Source organism: Brachycentrus maculatus, unplaced genomic scaffold (genome assembly GCF_059751285.1).
Source record: "Brachycentrus maculatus isolate JH-2025_06_01 unplaced genomic scaffold, ASM5975128v1 h1tg000216l, whole genome shotgun sequence".
Taxonomy (NCBI): domain Eukaryota; kingdom Metazoa; phylum Arthropoda; class Insecta; order Trichoptera; family Brachycentridae; genus Brachycentrus; species Brachycentrus maculatus.
Window position 1 is genome coordinate 1,140,195 of NW_028280967.1, and position 21,504 is coordinate 1,161,698.

At 33.2% G+C, this 21,504-nt stretch overlaps 2 protein-coding genes across 2 annotated transcripts in view; one reads left to right on the plus strand and one right to left on the minus strand.

Moving 5' to 3' along the window:
• Positions 1-10,155, minus strand: part of ClC-a (chloride channel protein 2) — a 32,692-nt gene extending 22,537 nt beyond the window's left edge. Inside the window, exon 1 of the mRNA XM_088264140.1 lies at positions 9,741-10,155. Within this exon, the coding sequence (XP_088120266.1) occupies positions 9,741-9,803 (63 nt within the window). The 5' untranslated portion in view covers positions 9,804-10,155. The remainder of the gene's footprint in view (positions 1-9,740) is intronic.
• Positions 10,156-13,991: 3,836 nt separating this feature from the next.
• The window catches only part of LOC148306972 (uncharacterized), a 571,830-nt gene continuing 564,317 nt past the window's right edge, over positions 13,992-21,504 (plus strand). The window contains exon 1 of the mRNA XM_088264106.1: positions 13,992-14,357. The gene's annotated coding sequence lies outside the window, so the exon portion shown is untranslated. The remainder of the gene's footprint in view (positions 14,358-21,504) is intronic.

The window sequence follows — 21,504 nt, forward strand, 5'->3', positions numbered from 1 at the left end:
AAGTTTGTTGTGTTCTCATCTAATTGAGTAAAAAACATTTAAACAATAGAGTTCGGCCCTGCTTCATACGTTGGATGAATGAATATTTACTGTCTTATTTTTTAAAAAACCATAGTATTTTTAAAGACTTTTAAACAGTATGTTTTGTAATGTCTATAAAAACAGAATAGGGAATCAAAACCTCCAAAATAAAAACTCAGACTGTCACAACCCATAATCGAATCCTACATACAAAATTTAAGTCAATTTAATACTCTTGCTTAAAATGTATTACGTTTGACAATGAACTAGAAGTGTTTTATATTAAAATGTACTATAGTGTAATAATTATAAATTCAATAAACTTGTTTTAGATATGCATACTCCAAATGAGTCATGGGGAAATACTTGTGTTTCAAAAGTGTGTCAAATTGAATACAAAAAGGAGAATTGTCATAGTGAGTACATTCTAATAAAAAAAATAGAGTATTTAAAAAAGAAAATAAAAATACAGACCCATGAAACATAATTTCATTAACTGATTCAGCAGTCACTTTGTGATTTCATTCAGATCTGTATAATAACTATGACAGACATTCAGGTCTGTATAATAAACTATGTTATTATACAGACCTGAATGATGGAAGTTTAACTTCTGAAACATGTAGTCTTTAATAAAAACTCAAGTGGTATAAAACAAGTGTTTTCTTTAATCATTGTAGCTGAAGAAATATGGAAGTCTGGGCATTTGGGTGAAAATTAAAAAAAAATAATATGATAAATAACTCCTATACTTGGAGATAATCCAGATTTGTCAACATGTATTTCAACACACTCAAAATGTTATATATTTTATAACTGCTTTAAAACACCTTTTATAATGCAAGATAAAACGCGAGATTCTAATAATCCCAGAATATTGTGCGTACACTGGGAACAAACATTTGTAATCTTTATCTCAAAGGTGTTTACGTAGCTAAATCCATTCCATCTACCGTGTACTTATTTGGTCTAACATATAACGCAGAAACCGTTAGTATATTATTAACTGTACGTCAATGCAGGTCTAGACCAACCCAAAGACGGTCGGTAAAATTGGCGATTTTTACATCACCGACTCATTGCAGCAATCGATCGATTGTACACAGAGGCAATTGAAGCAATTGATATTTGCAACTTTTCATCAATGGCCAAAATTTCAAGTAAGGTCCTTACCTTACTTGAAATTACTTGCCTTTACTCTACCTTTAGAGTAAAGGCAATTGAGATGGTATGGGTACATAGGACGCAGAGAATCTGATCATATTGTGAATCAGGCAATCGCCATGCATCTTCTTTAAAGATATCTAGAGGAAGTCCAAATAATTCATGGATACTGTAGAAAGATAACATTATTCGAAGGGATGGCTTAGGTGATGTTGTTAATGACAGAAGGATCTAAGGCATACGATTCAAAGGCATAGTCCAACTTACGTTGCCCATGACAGAGGGACCTACAACCTGAGGACGAGGAGAGCTGACTCCAACAGTCTACAAAGACGATAAGTTGGGATAGAGCCAAGAAGAATATTGATGGCCAAAATTTTAAATAATTAAGGTAGAGGAGAGGCAATTGAGATGGTACGGGCACATAGGACACAGAGAACCTGATCATATTGTGAACCAGCCATACGCCATGGATCTTCCTCGAAAGACATCTAGAGGAAGACCAAAGAATACATGTTGTCCATGACAGAAGGACCTATAACCTGAGGAAGAGGAGAGCTGACTCCTACAGTCTACAAAGACGGTAAGCCAAAATTTGAGTGACGTAAGTATTGACTAACAATCAAACAAATCTCGATTCCAACAGAACTGTGCAGAGATGGTGTATCTCCAATGTAACACCTCACTCAATAAGTCTCCAGTCTGACACATATATATAGCAACCCTGTTTTTATAAAATATTACCTAAAGTTTTATGTTTTGTATTGACATTTCTTGGAAGGGCATTTTATATAATAAAGTAACAACTATACAGTTTATTCCATATATATTTTATTTAACCAGTTATAGGGTTCCGTCATTATCAACATCATCAAACTGATAATGTCAGGTCATTGGTCAAATAAAATTGATGTGGGAAAAACTACATGTTTTTTTTTTCAAAATTTATTTATTAATTTTAGGTACATAGATACATTTTTTGTATTTTATTAATTATATGTATTATGGCTGTATTTTATTAATTATATGTATTATGTAAATATAAATATGTATTTATAGGTAGAGGTTAAAAACCATAATTTTATTTTTTTTTAAACATAAAATTTAAATTGAATGAATTAAAATAGTGCATTATGGTAATAATTACACCTAAAATATGGTTAGGGTTTTGAGCAGGATTTTATATAAATTTTACAATATAAATGGATTATTATTTAAATACAGTGTAGCCTCCCACCGGTCCGTTGATGAAATGTAACGACGAAACCCGGTTACTGGTCAAATAAAAAAATATATAAAAAAAACTATTAAGTTGTTGTTTCATTATATACTGCATAAAAGGCGCTTAACTCTTGCCTTTTCTTATAATCCAATGGTTAATTCATAAAGTATACCCGCTAACTACAAAACATACTGATTAACTAGTCTGAAGGTGCATCTTCATTATACAGTTTGTTATTTCTAATTCAGGGCAGCGTGTGATGTGTGAGATAAGTCGACCTTGTCTGTATGTGATAAAAATCTAATGAAAAATGACCTACTTACTCGCGTTAACGGTCAGGACAGACTGACATTTTCCATTCTTGTAAAAAGATACATTGCCTCCATTGAGATGCCTAAAGGTGGAGACTGACCGGAGCATTTCGTCGTAACGTAACACGTTGCGATGCGAACATTCAGGCAGTCAGTACAGCGAGCCGAGCGCTCCATCCATAGTTTCGGATGCTCGCTGATGCTCGCGCGAGCGATGTTACGACGTTATGTTACGACTAAATGCTCCGATCAGTCTCCACCTTAATATATCTCGAAATACCACCGTCGCGGGTTGTGTACAAATCGCTCACTCCTTTCAAGAACGTCATAAATCAATAAACTTGATTTTTCAGCAGAACGTTTTCAAAGTTTAAAAATATAATACAATGTATTAAAAATAAATATCAAGCCACTTGTTAAACTTTTTACTGTGCAACAGATCTTTTTAGGTAAAACCTGAAGGTTTTTTCTACATTTGAAAAATATTTAGGATATTTAAAAACAATGGTTAAGACTTTTTCTGCAAAAACAACACTTTCTGCCCTGTAGCGGGTAAATATTAAGTTAAAAATATGCCTCTTTTGCTGGGATATAGTATATTTTCTGGGCATTCCGAAAACATGCACAACTCAAAATTAGCGATTTTTGATTTATGACGTTCTTGAAAGGAGTGAGCGAGTGTACTAGATAACTAAACTATATTTATAGATACAATGCCATTTGTGGATCGCACAATATAGACATATGTAGTAGCTGTGCGGAATAGTGATTTATTGTTAATTGTCTCTTACATTCATTCCTAATAAACCAAACTTAAGTGCTATGAAACCGGTTCCTATTTTTAGTAAATACTTTTGATAAGTTTCACGTTTTTAATTGCCTAGTCCGCCAGACGAATGTTTAGTTATTTTCATTAATTGATTCGGCAGTCACTTTATGGTAAAATCTATCCATTTTTAATTAATGTTTTACTTAGTAAATACCACTATTTCTTAAAATCTACTGTGACACGTGTTTCGATGCATTCCGGTGTTTGAAAATGATGCGGAATGCATCGAAACAAATGATGCGGAATGCATCGAAACACGTGTCACAGTAGATTTTAAGAAATAGTGGTATTTACTAAGTAAAACATTAATTAAAAATGAATGTTTAGTTATTAGGGGTTAAAAACAAGTCAGATTATTCCTGATTATTTCAAATATATTTTTAGGAGAGGGAGCGTAAATAACATTTAAATTTTTAGATACTTCTATTTGATCAGTTGATTATTAACAATTTTATCATTATTTATTAGACACAGCATTATTGACCCTACGGATGTATCGGATGTTACTTCAGGCTCTTTCTATATAAAGGATTTTCGGCTTTAACCCTTTCCGGTCCCCCAAAATGAAAAAAATATATATAGGTAGACAGTTACATTCCATAAAAAAACTAACTAACCATCACGCCGCTTCTCCGCAGGGGTAGGCAGAGAGAATAGAAGGCCACACCATTCTGTCTTTAACAGAATGGTGTGACAAAAATGTAAGCTTGGAATTTAAATAAATAATACTTATGATGAAAAAAATGTCAAATAACATCCGAAATGGGACCTGAGAGCAAAAACTCGATGTCAAATGAGATTCGACATTAGACCAGTAAGGGTTAACGGACACCCCCTCCCCCTAATGTAGATAATAATAAATGAAAGATAAAGCTTTTTTTGCACACGAAATAATCAAACAATTCACCGTCTTCAATATTTCGGAATGATCAAAGTTGAACGCGCATTAAAATACTTTTTGATTGGACTTAATCATATGTGTATTGAGATTGTAAAAAGACGTTTAACTAGTTTGACCCTTGTAGGAAAATGTTTGCGGTAAATTATGCTTGCGTGTGGGCTTCTATTAACACTGTGATGAATCATTATATTCTTACTTTCATCGGGTCAAATTTTATTTATTTATTTATTTTTCAAAACATATTATATACATAAGCCCTGAAAACCCTGAAGAGGGCAACAGGTTGTTGCCAAAACTAGCTGGTTAATAAAAATGTGAGTGGATCAAAACACAAAGTATTTTTATTTCTCGAAATAATATATCAATATGATCCACAAAGTTAATGCTTTCAATATTCAAAACATCATATATACTGAGTCACAAGATTGATCAGTATATCTGGGAGTTTCAAAATTTTGAGTATTGTGGTTGTCAATCATGGGTAGAATTGGTGAATGTATATTTGCACATCTTTGACATCTCAACATAGATGAAAAAATAAGAACATGGACCTTGCATACAAATAAAAAGAGTCTCTCCATAATAAAAGCTGTCCTCATTTCAACAAAGATCGCTGTTGTGAACTCATATTCTTTTCTCACTGACAGACCCCCTGAGAGTCATTATTGACCCCTGGGGGTCCATATAGACTGCTTTGAGAAACTATGATTTTTCAGAACTGATACAAGCACAAACAGCGAATACATAATTTCGCTGCATAATATGTACATTAGGGTAATGAGTCACATTGGGTTTGGTAATTAGTATGCGGTTTCCAGACATCAGCTTGAATAGACATGAAGACTCGGTAATCAGTTACACATATCGCTCACTCCTTTCAACAACGTTATATATCAAAAATCATCAATTTTCAGTTGTGCATTTCCCACCAAAAGCGGGATATTTTAACTTAATATTTACCCGCTACAGGGCAGAAAGTGTTGATTTTGCGTTTTGAAGAAAAGGTATAGATTTATTTTTTTTTTTAATATACGAAATATTTTTCAAATGGAGAAAAAACCTTCAGGTTTTACCTAAAAAGATCTGTTGCACAGTAAAAAGATCAATAAGTGGCTTGATAATTATTTTTAATACATTTTATTATATTTTTAAACTTTAAAAATGATCTAAAAAATCTAGTTTTTATATGACGTTGTTGAAAGGAGTGAGCGATATCCATACCTTGGAGGCAAAAGGTCATAATTTAATATTTATCGAAATGGATTGTTTTTTTTTTACATTTGAATAACCTACAGCAAAAAAAAAACAAGATAACCATCGGGGATAGACAAAGAGAATAGAACGCCATACCACCGTCCTTGCAAACATTCTTCGCACCTTTCACATTCATGCATCTCTTCATACATACCCGTCTATTATTTTGACTTCTGACCCGGCCGCTTTCAAGTATTTGACATACCTGATTGTGCCAAGTTTTTTTCGGTCTGCCTCTGCTATTTTTTAAAACTACATTTGCATCATACATTTGTTTAACTATTCTTTCCTCACTCATATGTTCCACGTGTCCAAACCATCTCAACACACCTTTCTTATCTTATTTTATCGATAATGCTTATCTCAGCCTTTCATTCTTTCCTTATTTCACCATTTGAACATCTATCATACATCGTTTTGCCGCACATTCGTCTGAGGGATCACATATCGACTGCATTCAGTCTGTAACCTAAAAATTCTTATACAGCAGATCTGACTTCATTCGATTGGTGTATTGACGTAACATTTGTGAAAATCGGGGAGCTGTTGGACTATTCCAATTATTGTCACCATTGATTTTATAACTAACTAACTAACCAAAATTACTAATCAAAAAACTAAATAAAAACTAATAAAAAATATGAATATGCAACCCCATTCACCTAAATATCTTGCTGGAAACATTAAGTACCTCTCAAATCATGGTCTATCACTTCGTTCTTCCCAAGAAAGAACACTTTCCATTCCTCGGCATAACACATTCTTCAGTAATTCCTTCTCTGTCCAAGCGGCCAGACTATGGAATGAATTACCTCTCCTTGTGAAAAATGCACCCTCTCTAATAACTAAGAAACGTCTGAGACATTACTATCTATCATTAGATTCCTAACTGTCCATCAAGACTCCTCCCTTAGTTTTTCCCTCTACCTCCTTCCTTAAACTCCCTTTTTCCTTTGACTTCCTCATTATCAATTTGTAATTTATGTTTTTTTTTAATGTTCAAGCACTATCTACCTTCTGATTGCAAACAGCTATATATGGTATCAAACGATTTGACCAATATCAGTAGTCTGTTTTTGGTTAGGTATTAGCAATAAGCCCGCCAATGTACCGTAGAACGGCGCTACGATGTGTTACTTGATCCCAGTACAAAAAAATATTTAGATCTGTAGTTGGTCTACCTCTTTTAGTCTGCCTCCGTAGTGTAATGGTCAGCACGCTCGGCTACCGTTCCGGAGGTCCCGGGTTCGAATCCCAGGGGGGGTCAAATAAATACAAGTGATTTTTTCACTGTAATATTTATTCAATATTACCCTGGACTGGTACCCGAAGCGGAGGGCTTATCACCTTTCCTTCATGTATAAACGATCAAGATAACACTGCATTTATATGAAGCAGTGCCCTATGCACCATTGGGGTGCGGATAAGGGTTTTATTATTATTAGTTGGTCTACAATAATGAACGCATCTACATGATTCATTGTTTCCCTGACAGGTGACAATTATTGTCATGATACGTTCATTATTGTAGACCAAATACAGATTCAATTTATTTTTGTACTAGGCTCAAGTAACACATCAAAGTTCAAGTAGTTCTACGGTACTTATTTCTTTTCTGTACATGAAGTTTAAATAAATAAATAAATATGCCTTCATATTTATTTATTTATCAGCTAAGGCAAATTAAAAGCATTCGCAAGAATCTGCCAGTTGATGCTGCCCGTCAATTAATAAATGCGTTTGTAATATCGAGAGTAGATTATTGTAACGGTGTATACACGGGTCTACCAAACAATAAAATGACTCGACTGCAATCAGTGTTAAACGCAGCAGCGAGACTAATTTTTGGAATTTCTAAATTCAGTCACATCACCCCACTACTTCACAAACTCCACTGGTTACGCTTTCCCGAAAGGGTTGAGTATAAACTCTGACTACTCATGTATAAATCAATACACAATATGGCTCCAGAGTATCTTAAGGAGCTGTGTATTCCAGATTAATTGGTTGATAGTCGTCTCACGCTTCGATCGGCTACAACATCTGCAATGGGCAAAGTTATCTTACCAGCTCGCAACCAACGCACTAAATTTGGCGAGCGTGCCTTTGCTGTTGCAGGACCGACGGCGTGGAATGCTCTTCCACCAATGGTTAGAAATAGTGAGAGTGAGATTATCTTTAGAAAAAGACTAAAAACACATTTGTTTGCTAAATCATTTCCACCATAATATTTTCCCCAATTCATTCACAGTGAAGCGCCCTTGAGGTATTTTTTTACGAAAATGGCGCTATATAAGTTATCCAAATTTATTATTATTATTATTCATGCATCTTGTCAAAATTTTGAATGAATGTGATGTCAATACACACAGTATAGCTTGAGAACATAGCGTAATCGAAAAAGACACGCATGTTATAGAACTATCTATCAGGGAAAGATCTATCTATGAAATTTGTTTCGTCATTGTATTATGTATGGATTGTATTCATGTGATTGATAAATAAATTTATGGAAAGATATTTATGTTGGGAAAACAGAACGTGGACGACCGAAAAAGACTTGGCAAGATCAGATCAATCAGAACCTAAAATCTGGCGGTGTCAAAAGTCTGCGTAATCGGAGGGCATGTATGTCTAGATGTATGGATGTGAAGGAGGCGAGGAGTGTATGTCAGGACAGAAGAGTGTGGCGTTCCATCCTCTCTGCCTACCTCTGCGGGGAAACGGCGTGATGGTAGTAGTAGTAGTAGTAGTATTAGTATTTATGTTAGTAATTAGTTTTATTTTCTAATTTGTTTATTTTAAGCATGCTTCTTAGATTATGTTTATTTTTATATGCCTATTTACTATCCTCCTTTATTGTTTTATATTTTACATTTTGGCCTGTTTTGTTCAATTTTTTATCTTTTTTACATTTTTGTTTGAGTTTCAGTGTTCTTTATTTTTCCTGTTGTTCTGACTATGTTTTTTTTAAAAATATTTTTATTCTATTATTTTTCTATAATTCAATCTTTGCTTTTGTTTTTTTTTTTATATATCTTATTTACTTTGTTCTAAAATTTTGTTATTTTTGTAGGTACCTCGTCAACTAAATAAAATGAGTAGTAGAAATTATTCATCAAGAATGTTGTATATCGTGGTTCAGCATGCAATACTGCAAATGTGACAAAAAACAAAATGTTCAGGAGAGCGAAAAAAGTTATTGACATATTTGCGGTATTGTTGTACTGACAACATACGCGGTGTAACATTTTGCCCTTAAACATGACGATTCTGAGTATACACAATCACGAAGAATAGGATAACAAATCAAATGGTATTAAAGTCACTTTTGAAAAAAATGTCGAATTCGCGGTATTGCATGCTGAATGATAATATGTTACTCTTGTGTATGTAATATTTTTTTTTTTAAATTTATTTATAACCCTTATCCGCACCTAATGGTGCATAGGGCACTGCATCAAATTGACGCAGTGTTATCTTGATCATTACTTACATGAAGGCAAGGTGATCACTCTTGCGCTTCAGGAACCAGTCCAGGGTAATATTAAAAAAAATATTAGTGTTAAATCACTAATATTTACTTTCACCTCCCCCCCTGGGAATCGAACTTGGGACCTCCAGCACGGTAGCTTAACACGCTGACCATTACACCATGGAGGCGGACATAATGTTTTAAAATAAAAAAATATGTATAATTGAAAATACTCGCCAATTATGTTGTTTTTTTTTTTACATGACGTCTACATTCGCAAACATTTTCAAGAACCAATTAAGTGCGAGAGTCGAGGGACGCCTGTACTTTATACATAACGTCAATAAATATAATAACAAGAATCGTTTGATAAATTTTAAAGATTGTTCGCGCTGGGATTGGGCTAGTAAGCAAATGAGCATTAAATTTATCTAAATACACTTTAAGTAAAGTATACAATATAATTAAGTATCTTATTTATAATGTGACATTTTATTTCGAGTCAGTAATATACAAAGAAATATTCGTAAAACATGATGAATTTATAATTCAGATCAACTTACCAAAGTGTTCTGGTATCCTAAACCGCTCTCTTCGTCCGACATCTCGCTGTGAGACGGCGTCATCTTCTAACCGAGCTGGGAGCTCGATGTCTTCAAAATATTAAAGGATAAATAAAACCACAATAGTCAACAATACTAAGCTTTTACCTCCCGAAAGTTATATGCGCAACGACACACGCACATTTGACGCCTTAGTGGCCCAGATGGGTGTTTCCTGTCAAGAAATCATAATAGATGTAATAATTCATAATTGACGTCGGCGTCGGTGCAATTTCATGCAAATCATATTATCACGCGTCGCACAGTCACGGGCGTCACGAACGGTCACGGTGATTTGAAGAACTCTCGCGAGTCCCCGGTCCCGCGACTAATAAAACTGACATCTGACCACCTGACGTATGAAAACAGGTTTACCATTGACAAAATACAGCATTGAAAAATGTTGAGAAATATTCGGGGCTAGTTGTACACAAAATAAGACCCTACTTAAAAAAATATATATAACATTTAAATTATTTACAACATTTTGAGGGTGTCCAAATACTCGTTCGCAAAATCTGGATTATCTCTAATTATAGGAGTTGTTTTCATATTATTTTTTTACATCTCATCAAAAATGAAGAAGAATATGGAAGTCTACATTTTTTTTAATATTTTTTTTCAGCTTTATAGACCACTGCACATAAATGATGCAGTATGACTTGATCCTTGATAACATGATGGTAACTTGATAAGTCACACAGCTTTAAAAATGGATTTAATAATTCATGTTAGCCGTACCGGATACTAAGCCCAAGAATAAACATGGTAGCCAAATGTTCACAACCACATTATATTTGGTATCATTTGGATATTGTATATTGTACGTAATCCGTAACGTGCATTTTTTTGTTTTGTAATATTATGTATGTATCTACCATCTACCTTTGTATTACCATGGTTACTTAGGAGATGTTTACAAATATACAAGGGACAGATAAAAATAACATATTTCGATAACATATTGAATGATATTTTGTAAAATTCTACCTTTAGGGTACTTAGTCATGATGAAATTTTTGGGAAAAGAAAATTATCTGAATGATTTGGTAAACAAATACATTTTAAGTTGTTTTTCATAAGATCACCTTACTTTCTTTATTTCTAATTGCTGGTTTCTACCAGCTCTTCTCTTCTGAGCATTCTATCCCATCGACGCAGCAATAGCTGAGGTACGCTTGACAAATTTTGTGCGCTGGTTGGGAGATGGTAAGATCGTTTTACCCATGCTGATCGAGGCATGGGACTAATTCAGCCAATTCGTCGCAAATGCACTGCTCTTTTATATACTCCGGAGCTGTATCACGCATTGATAAATACATTAGCAGACAAAGTCTATACTTTACCCTTTCGAGAAGGTGTAACCTGTGCAATTGCTGAAGTAGTAGAGTGATGTGACTGAATTTATAAAATCCTATAATCATTCTTACCTTAGCGTAATACCAATTGCAATTGAGTCATTTCATTATTTGGTTGACCAATATAAGCATGCATACAGTTACAATTATTGACTTGACTTAACCTGCGAATTCTTATAAATGCTCTTAATTTGCCTTAGCTGTTAAAAATATATGCTTGTTGTTTTACAAATTTAACAGCAGGTGAAGTGATACTCCTCATATTGGGTAGTATTGTGTTATCAATTAAATTATGTTGTTTGGGTTTAGCTATGCAGTGCTGTTCTGATTGGACTCATTCAGAGTCAATCCAGCCATCAATTCCAGTCATCCATTTCCATATTTTCTCAATGCTCTTATCAATATAATCAATATGTTTGTCTTTGTTACCCAGTTTATAGTACAGATGAATTTGCTTATTATCTGCATATCAGTGAGAGCATATTCAATATGATTGTACTATGTTTTCTATAGCTTTAGTGAAGAAAAGGTATAAAAGAGGACCAAGGACTAAACGCTGGTAAAAACTATGGTTAGGTGAATGAATATTTTGAAATAGGAATATTCATATTTTGGTAGGTATGATAGAAACCGTGGATGTGCTTTATTACAAGTACCACATTTCTTTCATTCTTTCTGGCGCAATATTTTTGCTTACCGGGTCAAAAACAGCACTTATATCCAAAAAGAAAAACAAAACAAGATTACCAGCATCTTCATCAGTTATTACGTCAGACAGTACTCTCACTATGCCTGACTGTAGAGTGATATCACTCGTATGACAAGTGCGTCTCGGAAAGCAATGTTTTATTTACATTTGTGCAGAGTTTCTAAGCAAAAATTTTCTCTGATATTTCAGATACTACAGGAAGGTTACAAATCAGGGGGTTAATTTGAAAGATTTTCAAATCAGCAGGTTATTCTTAAAAAAAGTGCAACTTTAGCTTTTTATAAATTTTGGGACAACGCTTTTTTTTCAGATATGTGTTTATTAAATTAAACTAAAAGGAAGGTAACTAAGAATAGAGGCAAAAAAAATATTTACGCTATTTGTTTTTTTAAATTATTAATTAGAAACATACAATACTAAATATTACAGCTACAGTTTTATTAAAACATTTATATTAAAAAATAGAATTTTAGGCGTGTGGTGGTTTGACTTTGTGAGGAATGAAGAGATAAGGCCTAGGACGCAGCAAATCTTGGTCACAACTGTTGTCAAGAAAAGGCGATTCAGTTGGCTAGGCCATGTACTCCGCATGCCCCCTGAGAGCCTTAATCAAGCTTGCCTCTTTTACAAGGCATCAGGTTCACGCCGCCCAGGACGACCACTGCTGACAATTCGTCGGCAGTTCTCGTCAGAACTTCGGGACGCGGATCTGACTTGGGAGGATGCAAGGGAGCTGGCAGCCGACAGAAAAGCCTGGAGACAGTTTGTGGACTCCATATGCTCCACCTAGGGAGCGGATATGGTTTATTAACATATTTAAAATTACAATAGGTTTACAGAAAACACATATACAGTATACATTCTTCAGTAGCAATGACTCAAATTTAAAGCATAGACAGAATGATCAAATTTTACATGTGGTCAATACTGTAGTACTGTTGTGGACTCTAAAAGTTAGGATAATAAACACACAAGACACCTTTGGGATGTGGCTCTATAGATACAGGCTCCATATATCTCGGATCGATAGACTAACAAACTCAGAAGATCTTAGATGAGCCAGAATAGCCCGTGAACTGTTAATGAATGTAAAAAAACACAGGATCTCCTAATTGGGACACTAAGTGATAAGTGATAAATGTGTTTTCCTCCAACTTATCGTGAAAGGAAAAAATAAGAAATTGGAAGAAGGCAGATGTCCTGGCCTTATTTGAGTACACTTATATCAATGTCTTATTCACCGAAAATTTCAAACCTGAATTAAAAATTAAGTTTGATTTTTGATTTATAGAAAAGATTTTTAAATATTATATCCAATTACTATTCTTACTATTGATTGTAATTTTTTATTAATTGGATAGTATTATACGCTGTGAGATTTAAATAATGATAATTCATGCTAAGACTCAAATCATTTTTCAATTATTTGCAATACATATTTAGTTAACCAGTTAAGTTCGAAACAAAATGTTATCATAATGTTTACTTCAAAGAGGTTTGAATATCCGATTCAATAGTTCAGAATCAGACCATAGATGTCAATAAATATATTTAATAGTGTTATTTCGTAATATAATGTTGTGTAAAAAAGAACAACGTGAAAGAAATCATTTTCAAAAATTTAATTATAACTGATTATTGTATATTTAAAAAAAAATCTGTGCATTTAGATAAATCAACAATTTTACCGCTAAGTGTTACAAACAAAGAATGAATGAAAGTAATGAAAGAATGAAAATGTTTTTCTAGTATTTTGATAAAAAAAAACTAAAACTGTAAGAAGGTACACAATTTTTTAAATGTGTTGCCGTGATTTTATTTTATTTTATTAATTCTTAGTGGCAATTTAATGATGTACGTGAAAAATTTTACGAAAAAGTATATGTAAGTTAAAACACGATAATATTAATTTAAAAAGAGAATATGCTTAAATTTGAAAACTAAATGAACGATGAAACTAAGAATTAAAAGGATCAAATAATGCATAAAACAAAAAATTACGACACTGAGAATATTAATCATTTATACCCGTTTATTAAATGTAAATAAGAACTTACTTTGACAGAGGAATTAAGTTTCGGAATATTTTTCACTGTGGCAACACTATCTCTGGCACATGGCAACGTTTAAGTTTACGGTATTTTTGTTCAGAAAGAAAATGGCCGGCCCAAGCCCCTCCGGTTGTGCGGGCGTGCGGTGTTTTTAATCGCGTTTGAACAGTTTCGATGGTGATTCGGTCGTTTTGAAAGGAAATTAATTTCGGAAAAAGTAAACTGTGTTAAATTAATTTTTTCAGTGTTATGTGATGTGATTGTTATAGTGAAAGTGTAAAATACGGGCTCATCCCTTTGTCCCGTCAGTGAAAATGGCCGAACACTAGTGAAGAATTAACCTCCGATATTAATGTGTATAACGTGTTTATAGTTTAAAGATGAACCAAACTCTTGGGAAAACTTCTACACCTAACATATAACACCCCTTTGGATTTACTTCATTCAAAATACCTTAGATGTAAGTTAATTTTTGTTTACAAACTTTATTTTGTGTTTTCAAACTTGCAAAGTAAGTTCGTGTTTAAAAACTTGTTTTAAGTGAATCGTACTTGCGGTAACATTTTTGTTCACTTAAAATCATGACATATTGATATTTAAAGTATAGTTTACAGTACTTTAGGCCTGTTAAATGAGTTTTCGGCAGTTTTTGAGAGACTTTGAAATTGTAAATATTGAGATTTAAGTCGTTAAACTCAGATTGACATTCCACACTTACGAAAGTTATGCGCTATGGTTTTGTTGTACCGCTAGTTTTGTGAGAGTTTTTTCGTGGTTGCCCGCCTAACTTCGAGTTTAGTCGAGTGTAATAATTTATCTGGCATTGTATTATATATTATTTCAATTGAATTTGGGTCGGCTTCGATAAAGTATTACTTTACTGCGCGCAACCGGCATTTTTATCTCATAGAAAGCTCTAACAAATTCCTTCAACTTAATCGTTTTTATTCGCTAAGGTGGAATGATTATTGTAATTTTTTAAATAAATGATGATATATTATTTTAATACACATAAAATGTATATCGTGAATTAATTTGAGAATCATACTGGTTGAAAATTTCTACATACGAAATTAATTATTTGAACTCGGTTTTATTGAAGTCCAGATATTTTTTTTATTGTTACATTGTTCTATTACACAACAACTAGTCATCTTATATTACTTATAATCCTCATGTTTATGATAATCGTATAAATTTACAAGTATTATTATTGTTGCACAAAATTATAAATGTACAATGAAACACGCCATAAAATTCAATATCCCATCAATAAAAAACGTCCTCAAGATTTTTATTCCAATTTTCCAAATCAATTTTCAGATATTATTGTTAAACGATAAATATCATTGTGACATTTAATATATACGAATATCATTCTAATTGATTTACGATCATGTTTTAAATTGCGAGTAGGGATTTAATTTTTATTTCTATGGCGTTCTAGGTACTCGCCTATTAAATATTTTTTCTCTTTATTGTTACTATTATATTATCTCGAATTACACAACTTGTTGAAACTAATTATTTATTAACATGTATAAACAAATAATGTCTTCATTAATTGATTCGGCATTCACTTTGTGGTAAAATCTATCCATTTTTATTTTATATATCGTACTCGTACAGGAGAAAGTGACCAACTGACAAAACGTAAAATGTTCAGGAGGGCCATTTAACCGTTTTTACACTTTTGTTATCAATTAAAAACAAAGAAATAATGTATTCACGATTGTGATTATTTTTGTGTGAAAAGAGATGTTTACCAACATTGAAATGAGTAAATAATATTTTAGAAAATTTACATCCTAAAGTTTTTAAAATTACTTAAAGCAGTTGGTCACTTTTTCCTGGCAAAAATCTAGGAAAAAATGCAGATAGTCACTTTTGATTAATAAATTTTAATCCAAAACATTTTATTTTATTAATTTAAATTAAGAAAGAAACTTTTTTTGGAAAATAAACTAGCTGGTAACATAACATATATTTTTTAAATAACAACTTTTTTTTATTAAATATACAAAAAGTAAAGAAGTATTATTCTGACTCAGATTCAGAATCTAAGTTTGGTTCTGGTGCTCTGTCTTCTTTTATATTGACAGAAAGTGATCTGTGCCACCCATACTATTCCCGTGGAATTGCACCAGTATCACCAGCAAATCTTTCTTCTTTTTCTTAGTTCTTCTTTGTATAAATAATTTAATAAGGAAAACTTACTGAAAATCCTCACCCAAATACTGGCAGGATTTTAAAATCCTCGTTGTACGAATACTAATACATTTTTTTTCCTGGTCTAGTCTGCTCATATCGGAAGCATTTAATTTGCAGCCATGAAACAATTTAGCTGTCTTTATTTTTATCGTTTTTTTTGTCATGTTTTTGGTAAGTGATTTGAAATCTGTGTATGCCTCCGTGGTGTAATGGTAAGCGTGTTTAGCTACCGTGCTGGAGGTCCCGGGTTCGATTCCTAGGGGGGGTTGAAAATAAATATGAGTGATTTTACATTATAATATTTATTTCATATTACCCTGGACTGGTCCCTGAAGCGCAGGAGTGATCATCTTGCCTTCATGTAAGTAACGATCAAGATAACACTGCATCAATACGATGCAGTGCCCTATGCACCATTAGTTGCGGATAAGGGTTAGAAGAAGATTTGAGATCAAACATATCGTCAAATCTTAATTCATATACGTTATATGGATCACTCTTTCTTGATTTTTACACATTTTCATCAATAATTTACCTCTGCTGGCCATTTGACTTTGAATTTAGTCACTTTGTTTCTCTAGAAACATTTAAATGTCAAATGTTTCATACAGAACTATAAAAAAACTTCATGGCGTTGAAAATTGTTACAACAGGCAATAATGTCCAACTGTCACTTGGTCACTTTTGCTTGTAAAGAAAATGAACATCAATGCAGTTAGTCATTTTTAACAAGTCAAAATATTTTACTTCCAAGTTTAAAATCTCTCTGGGATTTTTTTCAGAGCAGTATTAAGCTAGTAAGATGTCAAATAGTTAATAATCACGTTTTTGTAAAAACTGCAGTTGGTCACTTTCTCCTGTATGACTACGATATGTATATATCCGCTTCCGTAGAGTAATGGTCAGCACGCTCGGCTACCATACTGGAGGTCCCGGGTTCGATTCCCAGGGGGATCAAATAAATATAAGTGATTTTTTCACTCTAATATTTATTCCATATTACCCTGGACTGGTACCTGAAGCGGAGGGCTGATCACCTTTCCTTCATGTGTTAACGATCAAGATAACACTGCGTTTATATGATGCAGTGCCCTATGCATCATCAGGGTGCGGATAATGGTTTGAAATGAAAAAAAAATATGTAGTATGTTTTGAAAAAAAAAGGAACAAAAATGTTCTGGCGCCAAATGGCTTTTTTGTATTTTCTACGACATGCTCCTCTGAGAAAGATTTAAATTTAAGATTTCACAGATTGTACGCATTTAGACCATTGTGTATTGTATCCTCATTCTTATAATAATAGCATTTGCGTTGTATGTTGTATATCATCGCTCATTATTGCACGCTAATTCAGTATCCGAACGGCGTCACACGCGATCAAATCACGCGGTAATGCCCGACACGATTTCCGAATGCTAAAATCATGAGAAATTTAAATACGAATGGCAGGGAAATTTGAGACGAGGCGATATCATGTAGGAAGGTGCCCACCAAACTCTCGCTGACATTTCGAGAAATGTCTATGGTGAACACAGAATCCTATCATTTTTTAATACACTAAAATCATGGGTGGCCAACATTTTCAGAAGCCGGGCCAGATTTAAGAAATGAGATTTCCTACCGGGCCGTAAAACAAAATTTATTTTATTATTCAAAGCAAAAAAGAAAAACATGTCTTTAATACTTATCAGTTCTTGTGTTACTCTTCTCTTTTTTAATCCAACGTCTTTACTACTTGACGCCATTACGGGTCTTGAAATTGTTAGGATAGTGAAATACTCCCATATATCGCTCACTCCTTTCAAGAACGTCATAAATCAAAATTCGTCAATTTTCAGTTGGGCATGTTTTCGGAATGTCCAGAAAATTTACTATATCCCAGCAAAAGGGGCATATTTTTAACTTAATATTTACCTGCCACAGGGCAGAAAGTGTTGTTTTTGCATTTTGAAGAAAAGGTATTGTTTAATTATTTTTTTAAATAAACTAAATATTTTTCAAATGGAGAAAAAACCTTCAGGTTTTACTTTAAAAGATCTGTTGCACAGTAAAAAGTTCAGTAAGTGGCTTGATATTTATTTTTAATACATTGTATTATATTTTTAAACTTTAAAAACGTTCTCCTGAAAAATCGAGTTTTTTGATTTATGACGTTCTTGAAAGGAGTGAGCGATATGGGATATTATACGAACTACGCACGATGGAATGTTCTTTTGGTGGTTTTGTGTACTTATGGAAAAAAATGTGTGATTTGCTCCGCGGGCCGCATGTACATAGACACTAGCCGAGTGTGCTGACCATTACATTACAGAGGCGGACAAAATGCATACATAAGTCATATATATAATATTCCCGATGAGTAATTTCTATTTCTCATTTTGGGACATGGGATTAATGTTAACAAGACTGGAACACAAATAATAAAGTTACAAAATATATTTTTTTTAAATAACCAAAATTAATACATGGCAAAATATAAAACAATAAACGGGTATAATAAATAGTATTTAAATGTAGAAATAAATTTGAAAGAACGTCCTTTTTGGGTTTCATGCTTCTAATATTTTCGCATGTTCCCAAGGTATTTTATTTAACTGATTAAAATACGTATCTATGAAAACTAGTCAAAAAAATATATTGTATATTCTATAAAATATGCTTCGTTTCAAACATTGAAGTAAAATTTATAATTTTTTTAGATACAACGCGAAGTGGAACGATTTGGGAAATTTCAAAATATTCATTGAATTTGTGTCGTAGCCGAAAAAGCACAGTAAACATGAGGATGTTTTTGTTCAGTGACGCGAGCAGGCGCTAGCCAATGGCAAATTTGTGGTGTCACAATATTTTTTCTCTCTGCCTACTCCTACGGGGATTTACTATGATTATATTTACTTAAAATTGTACATGAATATGGTGATTCTTTACAGTCAATATTTTATTTAAGTACAATAAAAAATTGAATGCGAGTGGACGTCTTTAGTTTTCCCTTGTTTGTTTGACGCATCAGCGCTTTCACCCGTTCCATAGAATCTTCAGACCGACGTAAACCCAAAAGTATGCCTTAGGGCGTTTGTCCACTACACGGAATTTTACCGTCCGGCACGTCAGTTAGCGTTTTAAAACGACGATTGGCTTGGATTGGCTTGTGCTTTTGTCCATCTTTTTTCGGATCGGAGCTCTTGATAGGTGCGTGAACACGTCGATCACTCTAAACTGTCGTAGTCGCTTTCATTGTTCAAAACCGGACTGCCGGACGGTCAAATTCCGGGTAGTGGACAATCGCCCTTAGATTTTTCTTTACCGCGTTCTAAGAGCGTACACCCATCTCAGTATCCCTTCTTTCTTATTTCATTCCAGATTAAGCGCGAGTTTTTCCCTAAAAGGGATCATAACTTGTAATTTAGTGTTGCCTGCCCCCGATTCCGTGTTTCCCTTTGTTTCTTCCAAGTTGTGGCCTAACCTTTCGAGTAAACAGCATACTAATACTTCATTATCTTCACGCAGACACGCCCCTCTTCACTAATAATATATGCATCAGCGCCCAGACCGTAAGGAAACTTTCAAAAATTCAAATTAGAAAAAGGTTGTATGTTGTAAGTGACTCAGTCTCTTGCCTTTGCATCAAACTTCAAATGAAGTATAATTTATATTTGAAGCACTCACTTTGTGATTTTCCATTTTATAATTAAAATGTAACTTTGTTTTAAAATCACTACAAATACTTTATTATAACTTAATGTTTGCCGGTTTCGAAGCTAACCGCTTCTTTATCAAGACTCAACATTATAATTAAGTTATAATAAAATATTTATAGTGATTTTAAAACAAAGATACATTTTAATTATATTATATTCAAATAAAGTGTTTTTTGATCATTTTCGTTATACGTAGATTTTTTAACCCTTTTAAACTGTAACTATATTTAAGGTGTACTTGCAAACATACAATTCAGTAAGCGACCGACGGCCAGACGTGTCTCCGCACACATTTAATTTTTAGAAAATGTGCAGAATACTTTTCAAACTCCTTTCCTTTTATATTTTGGATATTGAAAGCATAAACTTTTTGGATCATAGTGATATATTATTTTGAGAAATAAAAAGACTTTGTTTTTTGATCCACTCACAATGTGAATGGATTTAAAAACAAAGTCTTTGTATTTCTCAAAATAATATATCCTTTCATTTTAATAATTATTTTTTTTCATAAATACATATGTATTATAAATCACTTGAAACAATATTTTTATCTAGCTAAAAACTTAATACAAGCGATACTTCACATTGCTCATGGCAGACAGCGTGCTTTTTGAGGCTGCTTAAATATCGTATACCCACAAGTGTTGTGAAATTAAACATATTAGAAATTTTTGCTCATTTTTTTCCGTTTAACCAAACTTAGCCACAGAAACGCTTCGTGGGGTAGAACCTGTTAATAATAAAACTGAAATAAATGTTTATAACAAAATGTCTTACTAAATATGTCTCTTTTTCGTTTACTTTCATCCTTGAGCATTATCAAAATCGTAAAAAATTCCGGCCGATCGCAGAAAAAATACATTTCCCCTTATTGAAAATCATAAAATTCCGGATGGACCACCTCCCCATGATTTATCTACTGCGTACTTTTGGGGTTTTACGACTGAATATTATAGAGGCCTCAGTGACTACTGCCCGGGTATTGCCATTTTCAAAATACCGAATTTGTCCAATATTTTTATAAATTGTTTGGATATTCGCCATACCAACTGTGATTAATTTGGCGTTGAAGTGTGTTGCACACGTTTTTAAATCAATCGTAGACATTTTGCATTAAAAAAAAACGTTTTTTCACTTTTTTTCAAATATATCGTATGTCCCTCAAATCAGCTGTGAAGTATATGCATATTAGAGTTTTAATATGACTTTATTGGGACTTTTATCTCAGCTTTGCATTCCTTCCTTATTTCACTATTCGAAAATCTATCATACGTCGTTTTGTCGCGCATTCTTCTGAGAGATCGCATTTCGACTGCATTCAGTCTACTTTCGTCCTTCTTTTGCCAACTCCATGTTTCACTTCCATACATTAGGGTCGGAACCAGGACCAGGACTCCGTTGTGTTAAGTTATTATAGTTAGAAACATTGTCAACTTTCTACTCTTCACTTTGGTTTTATTTTTCAGCATTTAAAAAAAATAATAATAATACTATGTATGTAATTTTATTTTGTTTAAATATGATTTATTATTTCTCCCATCGCTTAACCAAGACAAAATAAAATTATAATTATTATAAATGAACCTAAAAAGGGGAGATGGGATTCAATTAATGTGGATCCAAAATAATACACCAATTAATTCGCTCATGATTTCGGCTAACGCAACAGGGTTCCAGTCCCGATAATTTGGACTT